Source organism: Ascidia mentula, chromosome 3, assembly GCF_947561715.1.
Source record: "Ascidia mentula chromosome 3, kaAscMent1.1, whole genome shotgun sequence".
Taxonomy (NCBI): domain Eukaryota; kingdom Metazoa; phylum Chordata; class Ascidiacea; order Phlebobranchia; family Ascidiidae; genus Ascidia; species Ascidia mentula.
In genome coordinates this window covers 6,507,372-6,527,722 of record NC_138568.1, presented here as the reverse complement: position 1 = coordinate 6,527,722, position 20,351 = coordinate 6,507,372, and the positions used below count along the sequence as shown (strand labels likewise).

Genomic DNA, 20,351 nt, shown 5'->3' with positions numbered 1-20,351 from the left:
ATACCAGACATGATCACATACACTGGGCGAAAGTATTTATTCAACTCCCAAGTACTGTACAAAATAAACTGATAAAAGTTAATAACAAGGAAGTGAACAACATCATTTGACAACAGGATTGCTTCCCGGGGTTGTGGCAGACAACTGTTGATTTGCTTGTTGCACAGCAACTGCATTTGGATTCACCATGGCTGCCGAAAAACCAAGACCGACACCACGCTGAAACACAAAACATTAGTCAATTTTTGTTTTTCAGTTTGTCTATGCATTAGTCTATGAAAATAACTCCTTTTTTAATAAAATAAAGACTATTTGCTGTAATGATTAAACTTGTTGATTTCTGACTGTAGGTTTATTATAACCAGGGTTGTGTGTGCAACATACTACATTCGTACATGTGCAAAATTCCCAACAACAAACTGATTTTGGAAGGCCAAATATTATAATTTGTGTTAAATCAGGTTTCAGATAATGTAGTACCTGAGTATGGGTGGTCACCCTGGCTTGCTCGTATTGCATGTCCAGGTTGCTGAATAGCTCCTGTTGTTTTTTAAGAGTTTCATCTGTATTGGTGCTTGGAGCAGGTTTTGCCTGCAAAAAAATAATTTTCTATAAAAAGTGCGGCTAAAGATCGAAAAAAATGAAAACAAAAACCATTAAGATCAATTAAATGACCAACCTGACACAACACTTTAAGTTGGTGACAGTCAATACATTTGCAGGTTGTTATTATTTTACCTGATCTGTCTGTTTGATGCCCATGAGTTTTGCGAATTTTTGGTCGGACTTATTGTCTCCCAATGACATTTGACTCCATAGTGAGGTATTATCACCTTCCTGCTTCACTTCCTCACTGTCTTCCTGTTGGTTGCAAAAACATGGTCAATGACTACTGTGTTTTGAAACTAATAAAAAACACACTAAGTTAGTGTATTTGGTGACTTTGCACCGCACGGCTAAAACACACAATGTGTACTACATAATTGTAAGTTTTTATAATTAACTCCTTTGGAGTTCGGGGTACATTTTACCTTACAAATTACAAATACATATTGCACAATTACTCTACTTTTCAAAATGTTTTTACACTATCGGTGTATCTCACGAAGCTGTTTAAAATTATTTCTTTCTTTCGTTTCTTTTACAACGCGTCTAGAGGATTAACACTTATCACTAAATTGATTTTTGTTATTGTTGACATTGTTTGTAGTATTTCCAACACTGATCACGTTGCAAAATGATGTGACATAAGACAGGGGGTCCGAGAAAATACAGGTTCACAAAATGGGGTACGCGGCCAAAAGTGTTTGGGAAACCCTGGTTTAAACAATGTTAAGTGCTGGCCTTATTCGTTTTGTGACCACTTCTCTAACATGAAAAAATAGAATCTAAAAAGACAACTCGCATTCTTCTTCAGTCCTCTTTACTTGTGTTTTTTTATGTCGATGGCAACCCTGATTGTAATGCATGTATTAGATTGCCTTAGTATAATATACAAGAAAGCTGATTAAAACAATACGTCTATCTCCTACTCTTACAAACAAAAATGTACAAACAAAACTGTTTACTGACATTGTTTTTGGACCAAAGCTTCTTTCTTTTTGCTTGTTGCTGTGCGTAGGTCATAGGATTTACAACCAAAGGATTATAGTAGGTTGGTACGGATATACCAGTCTCAGCTTTAGCCTTGGCACGTAGTTCTTCCATTTGTGCCTGAGCCTGCAGGGATAAAATGCACAAATCAATAGTCCAGCCACAAAACCCTTGTACAGTACCAAAACAGCATATTTGATACTTAAGCCGGAACTGCAGTCTGATTACTACAATGAGTGGTTAAAAACATTGCAAGCCTGTATGATTGGGGTCAGATTCCTTTGCAAATTGTTTAAATTTGCAATGAAAAAAAAAACGTAACACATATTAAGGAAAATTGAATAATTTAAGTTCCAGTTCTTCATGACTTATACTCAAAATTTTCGTTTGTCAGTTTGTTAGTCCTAAAAAAACTAAGCATACCAAACACACTAATTGTAGTTGTGGACTTTCTGTAGCTATTACAACAGTAGCCAAAAAGTGCAAAATATACTTACTGCTGCACTCATTGCAGAATGGTCAGTTTGTGGTTGGGCAGACTGGACCAACAGATTTGCAGCCTTTTCAATTGCATCTGTAACACAAGTCAAAACATGTAAGCATATAGGTTTATTTATAGGCAATATTATGTTTTTGAGTGGGCTGCATACATGGCCATTGCTGACTAACAGTGGCCTATATGCAGTTTAATAAAAACATAGTCAATATATTTGAATTGATTTATTCCACCAAAATATCATTACCATATAAAAAAAATATTCAGAAAGCTTATTTTGGTATTTGAAAAATACTTGTTCACACCTTTTAGTTGGTCATCCTTTAATCCAAGCAATCCATTTTGTTCAAGCTTCTTTTTATCTTCTTCTTGCTTTAGTTTGGTTAGCTCCTTGGCACGCTCCAACCTCCTTGCAAGCCTCTCCTGTGCATCCATTGCTTTGTCGAAACCAAAACGATAAGGAGAAGTGGAAGAAGAACGTCGAGACCTTGAAAATAAATGTCTAATTACAGTGACGTCCACATAAGTTCTAACAAAATAGACTGCATAGACAGTTCTTCGAATAGAACACTGCATGCTACGATTCATCAAACATTCAGTAGTCACTATAAAGTAATACTTAAATTAAGTGCCTTTGTTGGGACAACTGAGTGCACAAAAAGTAGCCTAATTTCATGCAAATTCCTCATACCTTCGCTTTTGATCTTTCGATATTGAGCGGGACCTTCGCCTGGAGCTTCTTTTTTTGCTGGAAGATCTTCTCCTACTGCTTCTTGACTGAGATCTATGTCTTCGGCTTCGAGATCTTGATCTCTTTCTACTGCGTGATCTCCTTTTTTTGCTTCGAGAGTTTGATCGCTTGCGGCTTCTGGATCTACGCTTCCTGCTCCTAGATCTTGAGCGTCGTTTTCTGCTTCGGGAGCGTGATCTTCGTTTTCTGCTTCGGGATCTTGATCGGCGTTTCCTGCTCCTTGATGTAGATCTTTTGCGATCAGGGCTCTTAGATTTGTTTTTTCTTTTCTCTGATTTGTTATCCCTTAAAAAGGAACATAAAACAGTTTAATATATATACATATATATATATACGCTGTCCCCAAAAATGTGATAGCTAATAACTAAAATCTTTCATCGCTGCATGTATATAGACGATTCATGAATCACTGACAAAAGGTAAAACAGGGCTTAGAAATAAGACACATACTTAGCTGTATTTTCTGTGTCATCTTTGCGCCTTTTTGTAAAAGCTTTGTCCTTTGATCGAGATCTAGAAAAAACAATTGTTATAAAATTTGTAAAGATGTCAGCAGCAAAAAAATAGCCTAAGTTGCAATAACTTTTAATACATCATAGGTTTGTACATGTACTTGACCAACCTCGATTTTGATCGCCTGTTGCTTTCACTTTTTCGTCTTCTTGAACCCCTGTCTCTGCTGCGACTGCGGTTTCTGTGGCGACTTCGACTTCTTCTTTTACGATCTCTACGACGACTGCCACTTCTACTCCTTCGGCGACGTTTAGGAGATCTAAGGCACAAAAAACTGTTTAACATTTAAACAAATTTTATATATTTGACTGTTAAGCATCAGTCAAGCCAACCTGGATCTTTTTCTGTCACTTTTTCTTGCACTTTTATTTTTTTCATTCTCGTCAGAGTCCTCATCAGAACTATCATCTGAACTCCTCCTTTTAAAGAATAATGGTTAATACATTGCATCTATTAGAGAACATTAGCATGGAAAGGTTTTACACCTACTTCCGTAAATGATCTCTTCTTATCCTCTTTGCTTTGACAACTTCTTCTGGTTTGACATTATCCTAAAAGTGACCAACAAAAAAAAACACAGTTAAATGGGATTGTCAGTATACAACAGCCCAAGCATTTTATTCAAGTTTAAGTACACATGGTTTCAACTCATTAAACCTAAAGCAACCTCAGAGTTGTTGGAGTCGCTGTTGTCGTTTTTTTCATCTTTCTGTAAAAGATAAACAAAATAAACTTATTCCAAGCAGAGTTTTTCTTTGGGTGAAAGTATTTACCATGACCAGAAATATTACCAAGTTAAGTGATTGGTTCTTTGGCAACACATAAGGTTCAGAGACCAGCCGTTTGAAAATTTTCAATTAACTTTAAACACATTTTGTTACTCTTTTATAAACCATTAAACAGTTACAAAATGTTTGCTAAATAGTTGATAAATTCAATGCCAGGCTTATATCAAGTGTATATATGTCCTTCCAAAGACAAAAGGCGCTCCAAAACCATCACGGTCCCTGAACTTCAACACTTACCACTTCAGTAATTTCATGAATCTCAGTGTTACTGTACAAAACTTAATCTTGTCACTACAAAAAAATTAGCCAATGTGCACAAAAGGCAAGGCAGTTGCAGCAGGATCCATGAAATTCCTGCGATTGATGCGAGAACACGCTCTAAGGTGCCGTCTTCACCTGAGGGGACAACTAGTTCCACAGCTCCTCTTGTCAAATGTTTGGTACGCAGGGTGGCGAACATCAAAAGCTGAGTTTTTTAATTTGTTCACACAATAAAGTGTTACCAAGGGTTGCAGAAACGCACAAGTACAAACACACTCACTAGGTTTTTAAACTTGCAAACTTTAATTAGGGTTGTTACACATGGAAACATACTCACCATTACAACTATTTTTGTGTTATTCTTTTACCATTATAGTCAATCAGGGTAAACAATGATTTTGCGGTAACTTAAGCCACAGTAAAAAATTATTCTGTCTGGTTTTACGTGTCACTTGGGTACATTTATTTGGGTATGTTTTATCAACAATAATTCACTTCTTTTGTTCACTTTAGAGCTAATAAATATAATTTGAATTAAAAACATTATGTTTTACCCTGATTGGTTACATTGGTTTGAGGTCACTTATGATAAACACAATGCATCGTAATTAAACACATATTGTCTGTGTTTCCACATACCACATCTCCTGTTGCTTCAGCCTCTGTTTTCTCATCAGTATTTGCACATTCATCTTTTTCTGAACAAACCAAATAAATTTAAAAAAAAAATTAGTCAGTAAAGAATGCCACAGTTCATATTTACCTGTGGAATTTTCGTTAGGTTCCCAGTCGTTTTTAGGAGTCCACCCTGCCGGTCTCGCAGAATTCGACATCCTTGTTTCTTTAAACAATGCACTGGATTGACTATTTTTATCCAGTCAAATCGATAAATACTCGCCACTAATTAGTTACCAAACTTACGCAAGTCTATTAGGAGGAAAACATGTCACCCATCAACGTATTACAAAACACCAGGGTTACTACAAGCCACAAATCTCTCGGCAAATCGTCAAACCAAACCATTCCATCTGACAAAAAAGGGCTTTTGTTCGCCTTGATTCTGGATTGAATCTTAGTTACAGGACATGACGTCACAATGGATTTTCTCGCTGTAGCAAAGTGGGTAATTTGGAAACCTGCAGTAAGGATTGACTGAATTTTTCGTTTATTCCCAATCCCTTTTTGGTCACATAAATTTATTGTTATACACGTCAATAATAAGTTTTGAAATGAATCGTCGCACGCTTTGTATGTTGCAAGAAGCCTTTTTGTTAAATAAACCCACATGATGAATATTGAATTGAACACATGGTTTGGCTTTTCAAGGGGTGAATTGACCTCAAAAGCATCTTACAACTGCGGGTTTCTTTGCAAAAATCCACACATCTGGTGGTGGAAAAGTTCGCACTTCTTCAAATCCATGTCATATAAACGCACCCGCAAGTTTGTACAGAATACGCGTTGGTATGCTGTGCAAACAAGTCACTTGTAAGTTGCAGCATGGTGAGGAATCTGAGGATAGGCGTGTCCTGCAGTTGGCCAATTTGCCAAAAGATCGCCTAGTCAAACTGTAATTGTGGCAAGGCGCCTAATTTATATTTCTTGTACTAGTTGTACTAATTTGTGGGTGTGTTGTGGGCGTTGTTAAATTTTTGCGTAGGACGCCCAGCTGTTACCACAATCAAAGTCAACGTACTAACGAGCTCAGCTTTGATATGATTTCAGCAAACTTCTAGCAATTCGCTTGCTAATACCTGACGTGCATTTAGTCAAATATGGAGTCTTTGGTGGGTGTAGCAAATCAAATGGACACTCTTTTGTCCACCACTCTTGCAGTACCCTGCGAAATTGCCCATTACATTGTGGTCGTGTCTGCGCTTAAAAAAATATGGGGTAAGGATTTATAGTTCTTGTTGGTCGTAATTTTGTTTAATATTGTTTTTCTTCCAGAGCCTGCACGTGCAAGGTCACAACCATTTACCACTTGGGCAATGACAATACTCTGTTGTTTTGGTGGTTCCACTGTTGTAAACCTTTTGTGTGGAAACCCTGTGTTAAATGCATTCACAAATAACAGGGTATGGTAGTGCTTCACATGTATTAATAAAGATTGTGCTCAAGCATGTTATTGGTGATTTCAACATTTGTTGCAGTCTCTTCTTCTGGCATCCACTGTTTGTTGGTTTACATTCTACTGTCCAAAGGACCTGTTTACATCCATCACAAGTTGGACACCAATCTCAGCAGTTTTGCTTGTCATGAAAGAAATTATCCGCACAAGAAAAATACAAAAAGGTGTGACCAGCAACTTATAGACATTTTATTTCAGACCTTTGCTGTTAAGCCTTCTACCTATAATGCTTTTGTGTTCCATTGTATTTGAAGGCATTGCATTGAGTCGTCCAATATACCCATCTTCATTCATTCTATGCAGCATTCTTGGAATGCTAGGAGCATGTGGAGGTGGATTTATAAAATCTGGTGCTCTTGTGTTGGCTTCACCATGGGACAAGAACTCGATTAAGACTTTTACATTTTCTGCGTAAGCAAACATAGATGTAGGAATTAAATCAGTTACATTTGTTGGTGAATGCTAGACCGTATATTTCCAATTACAATATTTTGCTGACTATTTTTGATGGTTAAAAATCATTTTGCCTATCTGATATTGTCGAAAATTAACAATGTTGTTGCTGTAAGAGCAACTTACACTACGAACAATGATTTTTATTCCTACAGTGTCACAAAGACATGCTTGCTTTTCTCTGTGTTGTACAACCTACAAATAGACAATGTTCTCCAAACTTCTGTCAAAGTTATTGCTCTGTGTCAAGCAACCATTCTATCAGCTATAGCTGTAAGTTAATATTTGCAAAATATATTACCTACAAATCTCTTACCCTCAATAAAACCATTTTTATTTTTTTGTCTGTAGTTGAGTGGTAAGTTTGGAGTTCCTGTGGATCCATTTGCTGCTCTGGAAAAGATAATTTGTGGAATTTTTGTGGACTTTGGGGCATTCTTCGATGGAGAGCATCAGCTAAAAGAAAAGCCCGTAACAAAGGAAAAGAAGGCTAGCAACAGTGGAAGTGCCAAGTCTGCCAAGGATAAAAAGAAGGAATAGCATGAAGAAGAGCAAATTATGTACATATCTGTTCACAAAAAATCATATGTCATCAAACATGCATTTTCATCCAATTTCAGAGTACTTTTGGCAAGTTGCTTTTATGTTGTAGTTTTTTTAAAGTGTTTTCACTTCAAATGTCTGGTAAGAATAGGTTTATAATTTATTGTTGTGGAAATAGTTTCTTCTTAGTTGCAATCAATGGGTATATAACAATTTTAAATTTGGGGTTGTTGTGCAATGCTATGCAATTTCATCTTTCACTGTCATTTTAAAGCACATTATGCATAATTTAGAATATTTAGTTGTTGACGTGCTTAATGCAGTTAAATAATATATGTTTACTAAAAGTGTGGTGGTGTACAGGCTTTTTGTCAGTGATGAAACAAAAGCTGTAGAACTTTGTTGTAATTTTGAAGTATCCCACGTAGACCTGTTACTTTTCGTTCTTCATTTTCAGTTGTGCTTTGCTTGCACAAGAATGGTCGCTGGATAAACTTGCTTTGCTATTAAAAAAAATAAAACAACATGGTCTTGATGGTTATAGATATTGGCGATTGGTCACGTGTGTAGAGACATCAAATGTAATTTTTTTTGTGGTAAATAGCGGCAAATCGTTGTTGGTTTTTATACCATAGGATTTGTTGTTCGTCGTCGGATGTCACGCATCAGTAGTTTTCAAAAAAAGACGCATCATAGATCACAGATCAACAAAGTTTTTGGACTTTGGCGACAGACGGAGTAAAGAAGTTGTGACTGTGATTTTTCTAAATGTGGCCCGCAGTTATTGTGGGAAAATTTTGTATTTTCCATCGTCAAAGCAAACATGATGTGACCTACAGTAGCGAGTAGCTATATCTCCGATAAACATGATACGTGTAATTTTATTTTCGCATCAGTCGCATGTAGGCCAATGGTCATCGCTTTATGACAATGACTACAGAGCTGGGCTTCCCAAACTGGGGTGCAATTTACCACAATTATAATAATATATATATATTAATTTTTGCAGAGCCAAAACATTGAAACATGTGTTTCACAATAACCTGAATCGTGCATATGACATTACTTTGCATTAGTGACCTTTTTTGACTTGACTTTTCCAAGTTGATGATGGCCATTGGACTGCTGCATAATGTCAGGTCTTTTCTTTCGTCGCGACCTCCTTTGGTTGTGTTTATATTCTGCCTTGGCATGATGGCCATTGCATTCATATCTTTTGCCTATTACATAAAACTTCATGACATCAGGAACCCAGATGTACAAAAGGTAAGAAATATAACAAAATTGTAGTACTTGTTACTCTTTTTCGCCTTATGAAGTTTCACACATTTTTAAAAAATGTCCGCACTGGCTAGCACACTGCTACAATTCCTTTTATGCTGCAGGACTGGAATACATTTCTGGAAAACATAACAAAGGTTGACTTCTGTTTGTCAAACTACACTGATTCTGAAGAATACAGAAACAGTACTTATGACATAGCCCATACAGCTGGTTCAAAAAACGCATCGATTGAAATTTCTGTTTCTGTTCAAATCCTTGTTCCAATGAAGAGCAATTCTACATTTTCATCATTTACTGCTTTAGTTAATGGCACTCTGCTTGGTTTTTCAGGTAGGTTATATTTATCAAACATATATATATCTAAAACTTGTTAAATTCAGCAAACATCTTACAAACTGTGTGTATCAATAGATGCTTTTCGGAACAGTTCTGTATTACTCAGTGTGGCGCCGACACAACCATATTCACCAAACTGTGGTAAAACAGAGGGATGTTTATGGTCAATGCCTGCCTGTCTGTCTATCACTGGCCCACATGAAATATTTCCCTTTTCTCCGTAAGTTGAATGACTTAAGGGTTGTTATGCTAGGCATCACATAAAAATTAGTCCACAAAATATATATAAAAAAAAACTCTTGATCCAACATCACTATTGTTTTTTTTTACTGATGAGGTAATTGCCATTTCAGCCATTATATGATGACACAAATATCCATCATGTACATACTGATATGCCTGAAAAATGTGTTGTATGCTTTTAGTCGGCCAGTGACCTGCAAGTTAAAGCAGAACAGAACGGATAATGTGTATGATGATGGAGTATTGGTGCCTGCTGCAGATAGAAAGGGATCATCTCAATGTTCATCTGCATTCCTAAAACTTGACCATGAAGAGGATGAGAAGTTGTTTGTGTTGCTCACTGTTGTAAGTGGTTTTGTTATTAAAAATTGTAATGGTTTTGCTTGTTAGATAAATGTTTGATTGTCTATGATTATTTTATATAGTAATGGTAATGGGTAAAGTTCTTCACTCAAATTTTTCTTGGATGCCTTATTTGTGCTTCATAATCTACAAAACTTCATTCTCGGTCTCACCAAGTTCCATTGTCAACCGATAATTGTCAAACAATGGATTTATGTTGCATTTTAATCACTTAATGCCTGACAGGAAAGGTTGCGACATCAAACTAGGTGGACAGTAAATGCAATAGGTCGGGATAATAGTTGCAGGTTGTTTTGTAAACTTGCCCTGTTTGGAAACACGTCAACCTCCCCACATATAACTTCACCCTCCACATGACTAAGTTGACATTGCTCCCTTTTATAAATTACCACAAAAATCAAAACTGCTATTGTTTAAATGGTGAAGTAGGACAGGTTCTTACAAACATTTCCACATATTCTATTTTCCTAAAGATTCTGGCAAAATTTTCTGTATCAGCAGCTTCCAACCGATGCCCATTCTGTGCATTAAAGTAACTTGTTAAAAAACAATTTTCGCCATCCACATGAGGCAAAGTGAATTAAATGACTTGAGGATTTCCAGTTTCTGTTTATTTGTCACGACATACCTATAAACTAACATTGATTTGCCAGACCTTTTGATTTTCTCATTTAGTGGAGAAATGGCAAAAAAATTACCTGAATGTCTGCAAAAAGTAAGGTCATCGCTGGGTTTAAAATTAAAAGTTTGTCAACACTACTGACTCTTAAAAAATCTAAACACTTCTTAAAACGCTTTTACTTTGTTACTCACTGGTTTTTTATTGAATATTTGTATTTATTGCAGAAAAAAATGCTCAGTCATTGAATTGGTCTTGACAAAACAAATTTAAAAGCTAATAAAATATGCATTTTGACACGAGGTTATTTATGTTGTAATTTTGCTAATAAAATTTGAAATCATTTTTTTAGGAAAGTCGTTCTCGTGTTCAGCTGCGATTGTTGCACAGCAGCTACTTCATTTTTGTTGTCATAATCACTGTAATTTTGCTGGGCATTATACGAGGTGGAAGGCATCACCATCATGATTCCCCTGTACATTCAAACCATCGCAGTCGTTCACCTTTGCTGAACCGCTCCAATTCTCCATGAAAGATTTGCTGCCCACAATGGAAATTGAGCAGATTAATGCATTTTACAGAAAACATGTCTAGTTCACGAAGTGGTGGTGTACCTTTTTTGTTTTGTCCAAATGCACTTGACAGACTAGTTCCTCAGCGTAGAATACTGAAACTTACTCTTCATGCATTTGCTGGGAAATTCAAAAAAAAATATAGCAAAAATGCATGGCAGACATGCATTGCTGGTGCCTGTTGTTATGCTTGTGTAGAATGTGCCTTGTTGTATTTTCTCTATTTTGTGCTGATATCCATAAACCTATTGTAATGAGAAAATGCATTTGTTGCCTTTTAGCGCTTGCAACGTTTGTTTTCACACTTTGCGCTCTTGTGTACGCAGCAATGCGACTTCTAAAAGTAGACATTGTTAACCTCACAAGTAACCTTAATTGTATAAAAAGCCATCGAATGTGTTTGAGGTATTTTAATTGCATTACTGGATGAGTAATCTAAATGGATCACAACATATTCGCAACCCTGCTTTTCTGTTGCGCTAGATTGTCTACGAAAGACCTTGGATGTTCTTTCAAAGATTTCTTTTATGCTTTTAATCTGACAAACAAATATACTTTGCACAACATTACATGCATACACAGTGCATAATGTTTACCAAGTTTTATCCAGTAACAACAAGTTATCCATAGCTTTTAATTTAAAATGTTTGCCTGTGGAGTATTGTGCATTGAAATAAAAGTATTTAATTTTATTTCATAATGGCCATAAAATGATTTTGGGACCTTGTTAAAGATATATTTTAAATGCAGTTACTGTTTTCTGAGTAGTTAAAATGAGTTGTATTTATATGTATAAAATCGGCTTAACACCAAAAAATATCACAGTAAACAGATACAATAATCAAAAATAGACGCTACATGCTCAGCTTTGTGGCGCAGCAGTGGAATACTTATTGTAAAGTTTCAAAATCTGCAAGATAACATTTCCTACTGCACTCTCATACGCCCAACTATTTCTTCGCATTGGGTTTTCAACCATATCTTCCAATGCTTCAAGTACTTTTCTATCATGCAAACCAATATGAATTGTTGGATTTGATACCAAAGCCTTGTACAGTTCACCATTTTTATCCAGCGGTTCATCACAGTTATCTTCGCTTTCCATCTTTCGGTCACTGAGGAGCCAATCACAGGCACTGTTAGGATTATTCCCATTAATTTTCAGAGCTTGTATGCTCTCTTCTTCAGTAAACCCCATATCAAGTAACGTGGCTAAGTGTATTGGGTTTGGTTTAAAAGAACGTGTCCTCATTCTTGGCCTTGTCGAAGAAGTGTCCGCGGTTTCATTACTCGTCGAACTTGAGGCCAACTCTTCCATTTGACTCTCATTGCCATGGTTCTGTAGCCATTCTATTGCCTGTAGTTTATCTGAATTATTTAGTCGCAAAGCTTTCACTGCTAGCGATTCAGAATAACCCATGTCTGTCAGTTCCTTCACTTTCGCAGAGTCGACTTCATCAGAGGGGCCCTTGTCAAAATCAACAAACTTGTAAGATAGATCGAGAAGTGCCAACAGAACCCGTCTCAATGTTTGTTCAACCTGTGTGGATGTTGATGCATTCAAATCCGAATTCATTTTTTTCAATTTGTCACTATTTTCCCCACCGAGTGATGGCATCCCTTCTGTCGCTCTGGCTATAGCCGACTGTGTGGGCCCGTCATGTGAAGATTGGCCATCCTTCACCAAAGAACTGACAGGTTGCTTTGGGTTCTTATTTTTGATGAGAAGAATGCAGTCCCCGTCATCGACTGTTTCTTGTTTAGCAGTCTTCTCATCTCGCAAACTTCGAGGAGTCTCCTGAATATGGACCAACTTGTACTGACTGTAGTTGGCGGCACTTTCGCTTTCTGAAGTAAGTTGTTTGATGATCATCTCCTTCACTTTTTCAATCAACATATCTGCTGTGATGCCTATGTTTGCTTCATTTCCGTACATATCGGAGGCAGCGACTTGAAGTCCTGACTGGGGCCTGGCATTCATTGGCCTGGTGTCCATTGTCATAAAGGTTTATTAGAAAATTGTAACAATGTACTGAAGCTAAACCTAGAAAAACTGTAATGTGGAATTTTCAAAACGTACATAAAAATGAATAAGATTTTAAATTTTCAAAAGAGGCAAATCAAGTGCTGTTTATAAAATCCCATCTGCCCACATTTTTAAGTGAGGTATTTAAATGTTGCTTAATTAATGCTTCATGTATTCCTACATAAAAATGTAATATTACCGTATAATATTCCCAAAGACGAAAACTGATACTAATTTAATGCATGTGGACAACGCACACCTGCTTTTCGTTTACAACGACTTTCACACCACGCTAACCAATTGCAGGTTCGTCTCACATTCGCTTAGCTGCTTTTTCCCTGGATGTCGGAGTAAAAAGGGGAATTTAACGAACTCGACTGCCCTCGTGCGGAAGAAACTATACAGAAGAGCAAATTTGCGCAGCACTTTGGATTTTATTAAAGTAACTTACGCACCAACGTCTTCGTGTATTTTACTACAATAGACAGGCAGCATATAATGGATGATAGAAGGAATGTAACATGAGAGAATGGGTGGTGTTGCAGAACAGTCAAAAAGATATGTGTTCCCCTAACACCTTAATTTTTTGGTTTCGATTGAGTTTGCTTTGTATTTGCAGTAAATCGAAATGTTAGCTTTGTGGTCATCTTTGCGGTTGTTATTCGTCTAAAAATTCAAACAAAATTGGGCAGAAGACACATAAACAAAAACCAACAACCAGTCAACATGGCATGACAGTTTCAAAAAACGTTTTAACATTGTGTGTTTCAATGCATTACATTTAAGCCAGAAAGAAGATGATGGATTTTTAGAAGCCAAACAGTTTTTCAACAATATGCATCAATAAGAGCAAAAAATGCAATGGAAAGTAAGTCTGAACTTCATTTGTAGCTGCCGAGATTTGGGAAACGGTGCATCATATCAATTGTCAAATTGTATTGTTCAAAATCTGAAATCGAAATGCATACATCAAAAAAGTTGTTGTACTTTATGATGAGATGGAAGAGGTGGTGGACCACAAAGCCAGAGTCTGGAAAGCGAAGTGCAGCCAAAAAATGTGAATGGCACTTTAACAGCACATGGCCAAATTTTCTAAAATAATTTTAGGAATTGTCTATGGGTGTTATTTGTCCACCTAACCTGTCCTGTGAACAAAATATCATATTTCATTTATAATTTCGTTAAAAGTCTTGCAGTGTTTTGTTTAACATATATGGCATTGACACCATTTTGCCGATACAAGAAACTATCATAATATTTACTTCACTATGGCAGAATCAATATTGGTAGAGTTCTTGTTTCAGCAAAATAGTCACAACAACATAAAACAATACAAAAAAGACAATAGCTACACCAACAAAATATTGACTACATATAATATAACTGTTCAAACCTACAGCAGTCTCAACCAACACCTATTTGAGAGAGATAAAATAAGTTTGCTGATGTACTAACTTTATTGAAACACTTGTTTAAAACAAAACCAAATCATTTTAATAATGATATGGTGATTATAGTTGAACCGTTCTATGAACTATGTACCAAATGGAACACTTGTTGAGAGCTTTCGGTAAACAATTCCCAACAGCTCGCAGTTTTTGCTGACAGTTCCAGTTACTTCAACGACTTCATCCAGCATTTCATTCAGCTACAATAGTATTTTATATCATTTTTCATCTGTTGCAGGTGTAAAATCAGCAACAGCTTACCGGAGCATTTAATGTTACATTAACAGTAGCTTTTTCATCTGTTTGAAGTTTGAACGAGCTTCCATCTGATGAAATCTATATATGCATTTAAACAATAATCCAAAATACACAAACAAAATCCTACAAAAAATAACTAAATGGGAAAGTTTGTTATGCAGAGGATTACAAACTTTCCCATTTGGTAAACAAGAGGATTTGCGCGAAGAATTTTTTTGTCGACCGTTAATTACACAGATGATCATAACATTTTTTGCATGTTAATGCATTGGATAATGTTTATTTCACAGATTATCCGTCAATTTTCACAAAAGCGCCTTTTTCCACTGGTGTGTTCATATACATCCCAGACTGCAAAAAATGTCGTGCACAGAGGATTTATCCGAAAATTTACCGATAATCCGCGCACTTTTAATGAGCTAATGCATTAACATACAAAACAACGTTGTGATCGTACGCGCAATTAACAATCGCCGAAACAAAATCCTCAGCGCAAAAAAACAAACTTTCCAATCTGGTATAGCCTACATCTAGATACACTGTGCACACTTACGTCAGCAGGGTCCACTGTACCAAGCATTGTTACATTTTTCCCAACAAACCTTGGTAACATTGAGGCAGTAATTCTAGGCCTTGGATTGTTGTATAATTCCGTTACTTCATCCATATTGGGTTCTGAAACGCAGCTGTGGTGTATTAATGCTGAATAAACACACTGTTGAAAACATACACAGTTATTCGCCTATTCATAGTTTACTGTTTAAAAAAAACACCTTGTACCATACCATCAACAAGTAGCAAATTTTAGCGTAAACGAAAACAAGACAAAATTTTTCTCGCAATAAAGTGGAAATAATCTTCGCGCCAGTTCTACGACATGCATGGCTGCGCACAAACATGTGTCATAGAAATGTGGCTAGATATTAAAGATGAGTCTCTTGGATGTCATTAAACAGTAATTCCAATTTTTACTTGAAAGCAACGATGTAACAATAAATCTAACCTTTTGATACTCATGTTAATAGATATTTACCCAACCTTGTTATTTTTTTCTTTTCTACGGCACAACGTAACACGTTGCCAGAAAAGAAACATGTGTGATTAAATGGGCAATGTATTTAATCAGACAAATTGCGACCCTTCCGGCCGCCCATAGTTTGTACCGATGACACAGCATGTTGACAGGTAATACTTCGATTCGAGGAGGAAAACGTGGAATACGGAATGTAAGCCAACGGTTACTATGTACAGGAATATTTGGTTTACTGACATACACGTGCGAGCTGGTGTGCAAATCCCAAAACGCCCCAAACCCCATCACAACTGGCTTAAATTCGCCCTAGCAACAGCATGTGCACAGGTGCTTAGTCACCTGCAAAATTGACCGCATTCATCACTGATTGCTTTGCGAAGTGCACTTTCTATTGTGACAGAGGACAGAATACAAGGTGGGCATGCAACGATCTTATAATTACCAAGCTGAAATATTTTACGTCATCGCCATAAAGGCAACCACTGAGTTGTGCAATATGTTTAACGCGTGTGTGTGTAAGCATGCAATTCCTGTTTCCCATGTGAACTGTATAGCTGCCGGGCTGCTTGCGTTGCAGTTTTGCGTTTGGTAATTCTAATTCTCATTCTATCGGTTTATTGCCACGTAAACTACTTATTTGAAAAGGATTGAAGTTAACGTTGCCTGCATTGAGTCTCCATACTGACACTTGGTAAGAATAAAATTGTGCCTATTAAGTGAAAGATGGAACTATATGTTAAAACCAGAAGAAAGGAGATGACCTAATTTCGGTCCCAAGGCTCCTCCGGCTTAAGGGTCACGGATCATAAACTCTCAATTGAGGTTTACTATAAGGAACTCTGCACATAACCTAAAGCATTAATCAATTGCGGAATGCGTTGCAGGCATTTCCCGCCGACAAAACTGTTTTTTAATGGAAATACCAATGCGTCCTAAAGTAACTTGCTGTGTGCGGTTGGTTTCTTTGCTGTCCTTTGATTAAAATCGTTAGGAGGAACACAATGGGTCTGAAACGGAGTTTTGAGTAAGATAAAGCATTTCTCTGCTTGCATATCAAGATGCTGGTGGGCCCGTCATGGCGCATGTACGGGAAGCAGAATAAGCAACCATTGCAAAAATATATTTCGCCTTTTATAGACCGTTTGCTGTCTTTCATGTTGCAAGAAAAAAGAAAACAGCACCGACAATCCGACAATATAGCTTATAGTTGTTAATACCAGATCCATAAAACGAAAAATTCAAAAAGTTTATGTTTGTATTTTTATCAAATTTAACTTCGTATCCGCAAACAATCCCACTTCCTCCGTACGCTACCTAGAAGCCATTTTATTGTATTTGTTATTTCAGTTGTTGATTGTGAAAATTGCCAGTCATCGTGTGTGGTTGCCAAACAACGTGCGTCAGTTGGCGGCCTCCGGTTGTAGGATAGAATTTCAGCTGTGAAAACGTTCGTGTGTTGTCGTTAGTACGACGACGGTTGGTCTTTACGATTCATGGTGCCGACTTTGCCTTGTTCAATTGTCTGACGTCACAATGCTGCAGGTAAAGATTGGCTGAAGATGCATTGGCTTCATCCCTGACGTTTTTCTTCGCCTAAACGTGAATTTTCGCTTTTGGTGTTTGGTACATATATTCCTCGAGAAATTTTGCTTCGCCTTTACGTAAAATTTTCAAGAAAAAGTATTTACCACTGTGTTACACGCGTATTATTAAGGAACTCCTATCTAAACCAATGCTGGCCCATTTTTACCCCCAGAATTGTGACGTCAGACCCAAATTTGAGTTTTGATATTTTGGTTTCAGTTTATATAATGCAGTTTGTTACTTCTATGCCTTTTACTGTTCAACATCATATCCTCAGTGTGTTTTTTGTTTCAGAAAGAATTTTGAAATAATTTGTGACTGTTGTCGGAACTGGTTTCGGAACCAAAGCAAAATGCCAAAAACTGTTGCAGTAAAAGTGACATTCTGAGGCGGGTGAGGGTACAAGCCCAAGTATGAAGCTCTAAAGCGAGATCTGGAACTTGACTTTCCCGGAGAGCTATCATACGGGTATTATGCCACACCCAGTATCACTGGTTACTTGGAGGTGGAAGTCAATGGAAAGCTTGTTCATTCTAAGAAAAATGGTGATGGCTACATTGACAATGACAAAAAGTACCAAAAGATTTCGCGTGCAATTGAAGAGGCTCTGAAGTAGTGACAAAGGATCCTTTGTTGAAATCCTGGCCATGGATGCTTGAGTTATAAAATATGATCACCTTCACTAAGATGAAAGAGGGCAACATATATTACACTTTCAACATAAAGCCTATACAAAATTGCCAATAAAATAATATTAGGTCTTTCTTTCTACACATGTTGTTTTAATCATTAGATATATTTCTGGCCCCTATTTAGGAGGTCTGGCTATCTTTTAGATAAACAATAATATTAATTTGCTTTGTTTTTGTCCATGGCCAGGTTGAATTCTGACATTGCTTTTGTTAACTTTGGTTAAAAAGGAGCTTATGAAGGCTATCATTAAAAGCTCAGCGGTGATGGCTGGATGTCATTCCTGATTAAAGCAAATTGCAATAGTAATTGTGGGAATTCATGTATGTTATGTTGTTTTTTTGTCATTCACATCGTCAACATGAAACCTCAATCTTTTTGTGTTTTGGTTTATGCATGATAGTTGTTCTGAACAAAAATAAACAGAAAGGTAAATAAATAGGTTTTAGTCTTAACTGCAAGACAGTGGCAAAACAGACTTTAAAGTATCTCTAATTTAGCTGAATTTGGTTTTGCTCCAAATGAGCCATCATATAGAGAAATTGGTGTGTGTTGTGAGCAACAATTTGTAATAAATGGATAAATCGATGCACGTCTCTTAATTTTTAGCTAAGTCTTACCAAGATAGTGACAGCAACATGTTTGATGAAAAAAACACCGAATCAAATAACGAACACCAGTATTTTGCTAATTGCAAAAAAAGAATAACAGGTTAATTCCAATTAGGTGTCAAAAATGACAAAATATGCTTTTAATTCTCATTTGGGTTCAACCCCCTCCGCAAACATCCACTAAGTTCGTGTGTGGTTGATATGTCGTCACGCTTCAAATCTTTTGGAAGAGATAAATGAAAACGCGCAAAACAGTAAAACACTGCAATGTGTTACTGAGTTTGGAATGTTTTGTTTTCTCTCTAATCGATTTGTTGTTTTTCTGTGGACTTGTGCCGCGATATAATTAAACACTGTACTTTGAATAAACTTTGTGGTTCGCATTGTGATAATGACGACGAAGTTTACGTCCGCGCAACAAGAAAACGTAAGCGAGCCTCTTCCCTTGGATATAGATGAATCAAAGACCAAAGACGACGATTACAGATTATGGATTGGAAACATGGACTCTCACCTAACAGAGTAAGTCGACTTTAATGTCTTACAATATGTTTATCCTATGTGAAACGATATTATAATATATTCGTTGGTTGATTTGTGTGTAATTGTAGTGATGCAACTATAAGTTACAGGGTCCTATCCTTGTCTGTTTTTTTTTCATTTAGATACCAACTGCTATCTATTCTCAAGTCATGTGGAAATATAAAGCAGTTTGATTTTCTTTTTCACAAAGCTGGACCATCTCAAGGCCAGAATAGAGGTTACAGTTTTGTCAGTTTTCACAGCAAGGAGGTATATCCAAAATACATGATAAAATTGTTTTTACCATTACCTCTTCATTGAACATTTTGTGCACTGTATAGCAGTATAGTAATTGGTTTGTACAGTAATTATTGCTTCTCCCACAAAAAGATGTAAGTTTGTTACATATTTCAGGATGCATTAAAAGCAATCAACCATCTGAATGGCAAACAAGCCTTGTCGAAAAAGTTGGTAGTTAAATGGGCACACCAATCAAGTGGAAAAAAGAATGCAGTCAATTTAAATCTTAAATCTGATTTAGTTAAAAGTGATGTTGGTTCATCAAAACCAAATGAGAGGTTTGTAAAGTCTGAACTTTGTCGTTAAACAAAAGTAATGAATTTTGTAAAATGTTGCTCTTTACAAACCAGCAAAAAATGACTTTACATGCCAATATTTCTGTTCATAACTTTTCATAACATAGTCATATATAGAGTGTAAGTATTTAGAAAAATGTCAACTCAATCCATTTTTTTACATACACAAAACTAGCCATGCATCTGTCATTCTCAATCAAAAACTCGAAATAAGACTTTTTCCAGATTGCTACTGATTAAATCAATCGAGGATAAGCTGAATAATATGGAACAATCTTCGACCAGTCAACCACTAGATGGCTCACTTCATCCCACATTAAAACAATCGAAAGCAAACCAAATAATTGCTGAGGCTCAAAGGCGCACACATCCGTATAAGAAGAGTTATACAAGAAAAAGAAGATAGCAGACTGTTATTTTTCTATGTGTTGCACTTTCCAGAAGTTGCTGTGCACTGGTCTTGTTCAGTTTTACCACATTTTTTGTTTGTGTAATGTTGACACTGCACTCGCTGCCACATGTGATAAGACTTAGAGCAATTATGAGTTGCTGTCAGTGTTAAATATTGCTTCTGCAAAAAAATTTTTTTTTTCTTTCTAATAATTTTGTTATGTCTATAGATGTTAAGGATTTATTT

At 36.5% G+C, this 20,351-nt stretch overlaps 6 protein-coding genes across 6 annotated transcripts; 3 read left to right on the top strand and 3 right to left on the bottom strand.

Annotated features, from left to right (window-relative positions):
• Positions 1–18: 18 nt before the first annotated feature.
• Positions 19–5,456, bottom strand: LOC145894281 (uncharacterized). The gene is made up of 15 exons (XM_082982818.1): positions 5,324–5,456; positions 5,166–5,243; positions 5,042–5,100; positions 4,021–4,062; positions 3,843–3,904; positions 3,686–3,772; positions 3,463–3,612; positions 3,291–3,353; positions 2,781–3,125; positions 2,395–2,576; positions 2,091–2,167; positions 1,573–1,719; positions 739–861; positions 481–591; positions 19–219 (listed from the first exon to the last, which is right to left on the bottom strand). The coding sequence occupies exons 2-15, from the start codon at positions 5,233–5,235 to the stop codon at positions 103–105; spliced, it is 1,635 nt and encodes a 544-aa protein (XP_082838944.1). The 5' UTR covers positions 5,236–5,243; positions 5,324–5,456; the 3' UTR covers positions 19–102.
• A 636-nt stretch (positions 5,457–6,092) lies between these two features.
• On the top strand, positions 6,093–8,064 carry LOC145894952 (trimeric intracellular cation channel type A-like). Its single transcript, XM_082983675.1, has 6 exons — positions 6,093–6,295; positions 6,353–6,480; positions 6,556–6,697; positions 6,788–6,944; positions 7,142–7,259; positions 7,338–8,064. The coding sequence occupies exons 1-6, from the start codon at positions 6,178–6,180 to the stop codon at positions 7,524–7,526; spliced, it is 852 nt and encodes a 283-aa protein (XP_082839801.1). The 5' UTR covers positions 6,093–6,177; the 3' UTR covers positions 7,527–8,064.
• A 478-nt stretch (positions 8,065–8,542) lies between these two features.
• LOC145894333 (transmembrane protein 248-like) lies at positions 8,543–11,568 on the top strand. The gene is made up of 5 exons (XM_082982886.1): positions 8,543–8,795; positions 8,915–9,143; positions 9,225–9,369; positions 9,575–9,737; positions 10,727–11,568. The coding sequence occupies exons 1-5, from the start codon at positions 8,637–8,639 to the stop codon at positions 10,904–10,906; spliced, it is 876 nt and encodes a 291-aa protein (XP_082839012.1). The 5' UTR covers positions 8,543–8,636; the 3' UTR covers positions 10,907–11,568.
• A 200-nt stretch (positions 11,569–11,768) lies between these two features.
• LOC145894332 (ubiquitin-associated domain-containing protein 1-like) lies at positions 11,769–12,994 on the bottom strand. The gene has a single exon (XM_082982885.1). The coding sequence runs from the start codon at positions 12,946–12,948 to the stop codon at positions 11,809–11,811; it is 1,140 nt and encodes a 379-aa protein (XP_082839011.1). The 5' UTR covers positions 12,949–12,994; the 3' UTR covers positions 11,769–11,808.
• A 468-nt stretch (positions 12,995–13,462) lies between these two features.
• Positions 13,463–15,389, bottom strand: LOC145895200 (replication protein A 14 kDa subunit-like). The gene is made up of 4 exons (XM_082983967.1): positions 15,232–15,389; positions 14,682–14,756; positions 14,515–14,620; positions 13,463–13,921 (listed from the first exon to the last, which is right to left on the bottom strand). Exons 1-4 carry the CDS (start codon positions 15,343–15,345, stop codon positions 13,854–13,856), a joined length of 363 nt encoding a protein of 120 aa, XP_082840093.1. The 5' UTR covers positions 15,346–15,389; the 3' UTR covers positions 13,463–13,853.
• A 3,430-nt stretch (positions 15,390–18,819) lies between these two features.
• Positions 18,820–20,335, top strand: LOC145893892 (putative RNA-binding protein 18). Its single transcript, XM_082982268.1, has 4 exons — positions 18,820–19,118; positions 19,262–19,388; positions 19,533–19,696; positions 19,940–20,335. Exons 1-4 carry the CDS (start codon positions 18,988–18,990, stop codon positions 20,118–20,120), a joined length of 603 nt encoding a protein of 200 aa, XP_082838394.1. The 5' UTR covers positions 18,820–18,987; the 3' UTR covers positions 20,121–20,335.
• The last annotated feature ends 16 nt before the right edge of the window (positions 20,336–20,351 follow it).

Excerpts from the sequence above, each read along its gene's own strand:
- LOC145894952 (XM_082983675.1), top strand. The coding sequence starts at position 6,178 with ATGGAGTCTTTGGTGGGTGTAGCAAATCAAATGGACACTCTTTTGTCC. Across the intron at positions 6,945-7,141 it reads AAGACTTTTACATTTTCTGC|TGTCACAAAGACATGCTTGC; the intron begins GTAAGCAAACAT and ends TTATTCCTACAG. Across the intron at positions 7,260-7,337 it reads CCATTCTATCAGCTATAGCT|TTGAGTGGTAAGTTTGGAGT; the intron begins GTAAGTTAATAT and ends TTTTGTCTGTAG.
- LOC145895200 (XM_082983967.1), bottom strand. The coding sequence starts at position 15,345 with ATGGATGAAGTAACGGAATTATACAACAATCCAAGGCCTAGAATTACT. Across the intron at positions 14,621-14,681 it reads ATGTAACATTAAATGCTCCG|CTGAATGAAATGCTGGATGA; the intron begins GTAAGCTGTTGC and ends ATACTATTGTAG. Across the intron at positions 13,922-14,514 it reads CTCAACAAGTGTTCCATTTG|ATTTTGAACAATACAATTTG; the intron begins GTACATAGTTCA and ends TTTCGATTTCAG.
- LOC145894333 (XM_082982886.1), top strand. The coding sequence starts at position 8,637 with ATGATGGCCATTGGACTGCTGCATAATGTCAGGTCTTTTCTTTCGTCG. Across the intron at positions 8,796-8,914 it reads GGAACCCAGATGTACAAAAG|GACTGGAATACATTTCTGGA; the intron begins GTAAGAAATATA and ends TTTATGCTGCAG. Across the intron at positions 9,144-9,224 it reads CACTCTGCTTGGTTTTTCAG|ATGCTTTTCGGAACAGTTCT; the intron begins GTAGGTTATATT and ends GTGTATCAATAG.
- LOC145893892 (XM_082982268.1), top strand. The coding sequence starts at position 18,988 with ATGACGACGAAGTTTACGTCCGCGCAACAAGAAAACGTAAGCGAGCCT. Across the intron at positions 19,389-19,532 it reads TCAGTTTTCACAGCAAGGAG|GATGCATTAAAAGCAATCAA; the intron begins GTATATCCAAAA and ends TACATATTTCAG. Across the intron at positions 19,697-19,939 it reads TCATCAAAACCAAATGAGAG|ATTGCTACTGATTAAATCAA; the intron begins GTTTGTAAAGTC and ends GACTTTTTCCAG.
- LOC145894281 (XM_082982818.1), bottom strand. The coding sequence starts at position 5,235 with ATGTCGAATTCTGCGAGACCGGCAGGGTGGACTCCTAAAAACGACTGG. Across the intron at positions 2,577-2,780 it reads TCGAAAGATCAAAAGCGAAG|GTCTCGACGTTCTTCTTCCA; the intron begins GTATGAGGAATT and ends TTTATTTTCAAG. Across the intron at positions 592-738 it reads GCATCAAACAGACAGATCAG|GCAAAACCTGCTCCAAGCAC; the intron begins GTAAAATAATAA and ends ATTTTTTTGCAG.
- LOC145894332 (XM_082982885.1), bottom strand. The coding sequence starts at position 12,948 with ATGACAATGGACACCAGGCCAATGAATGCCAGGCCCCAGTCAGGACTT.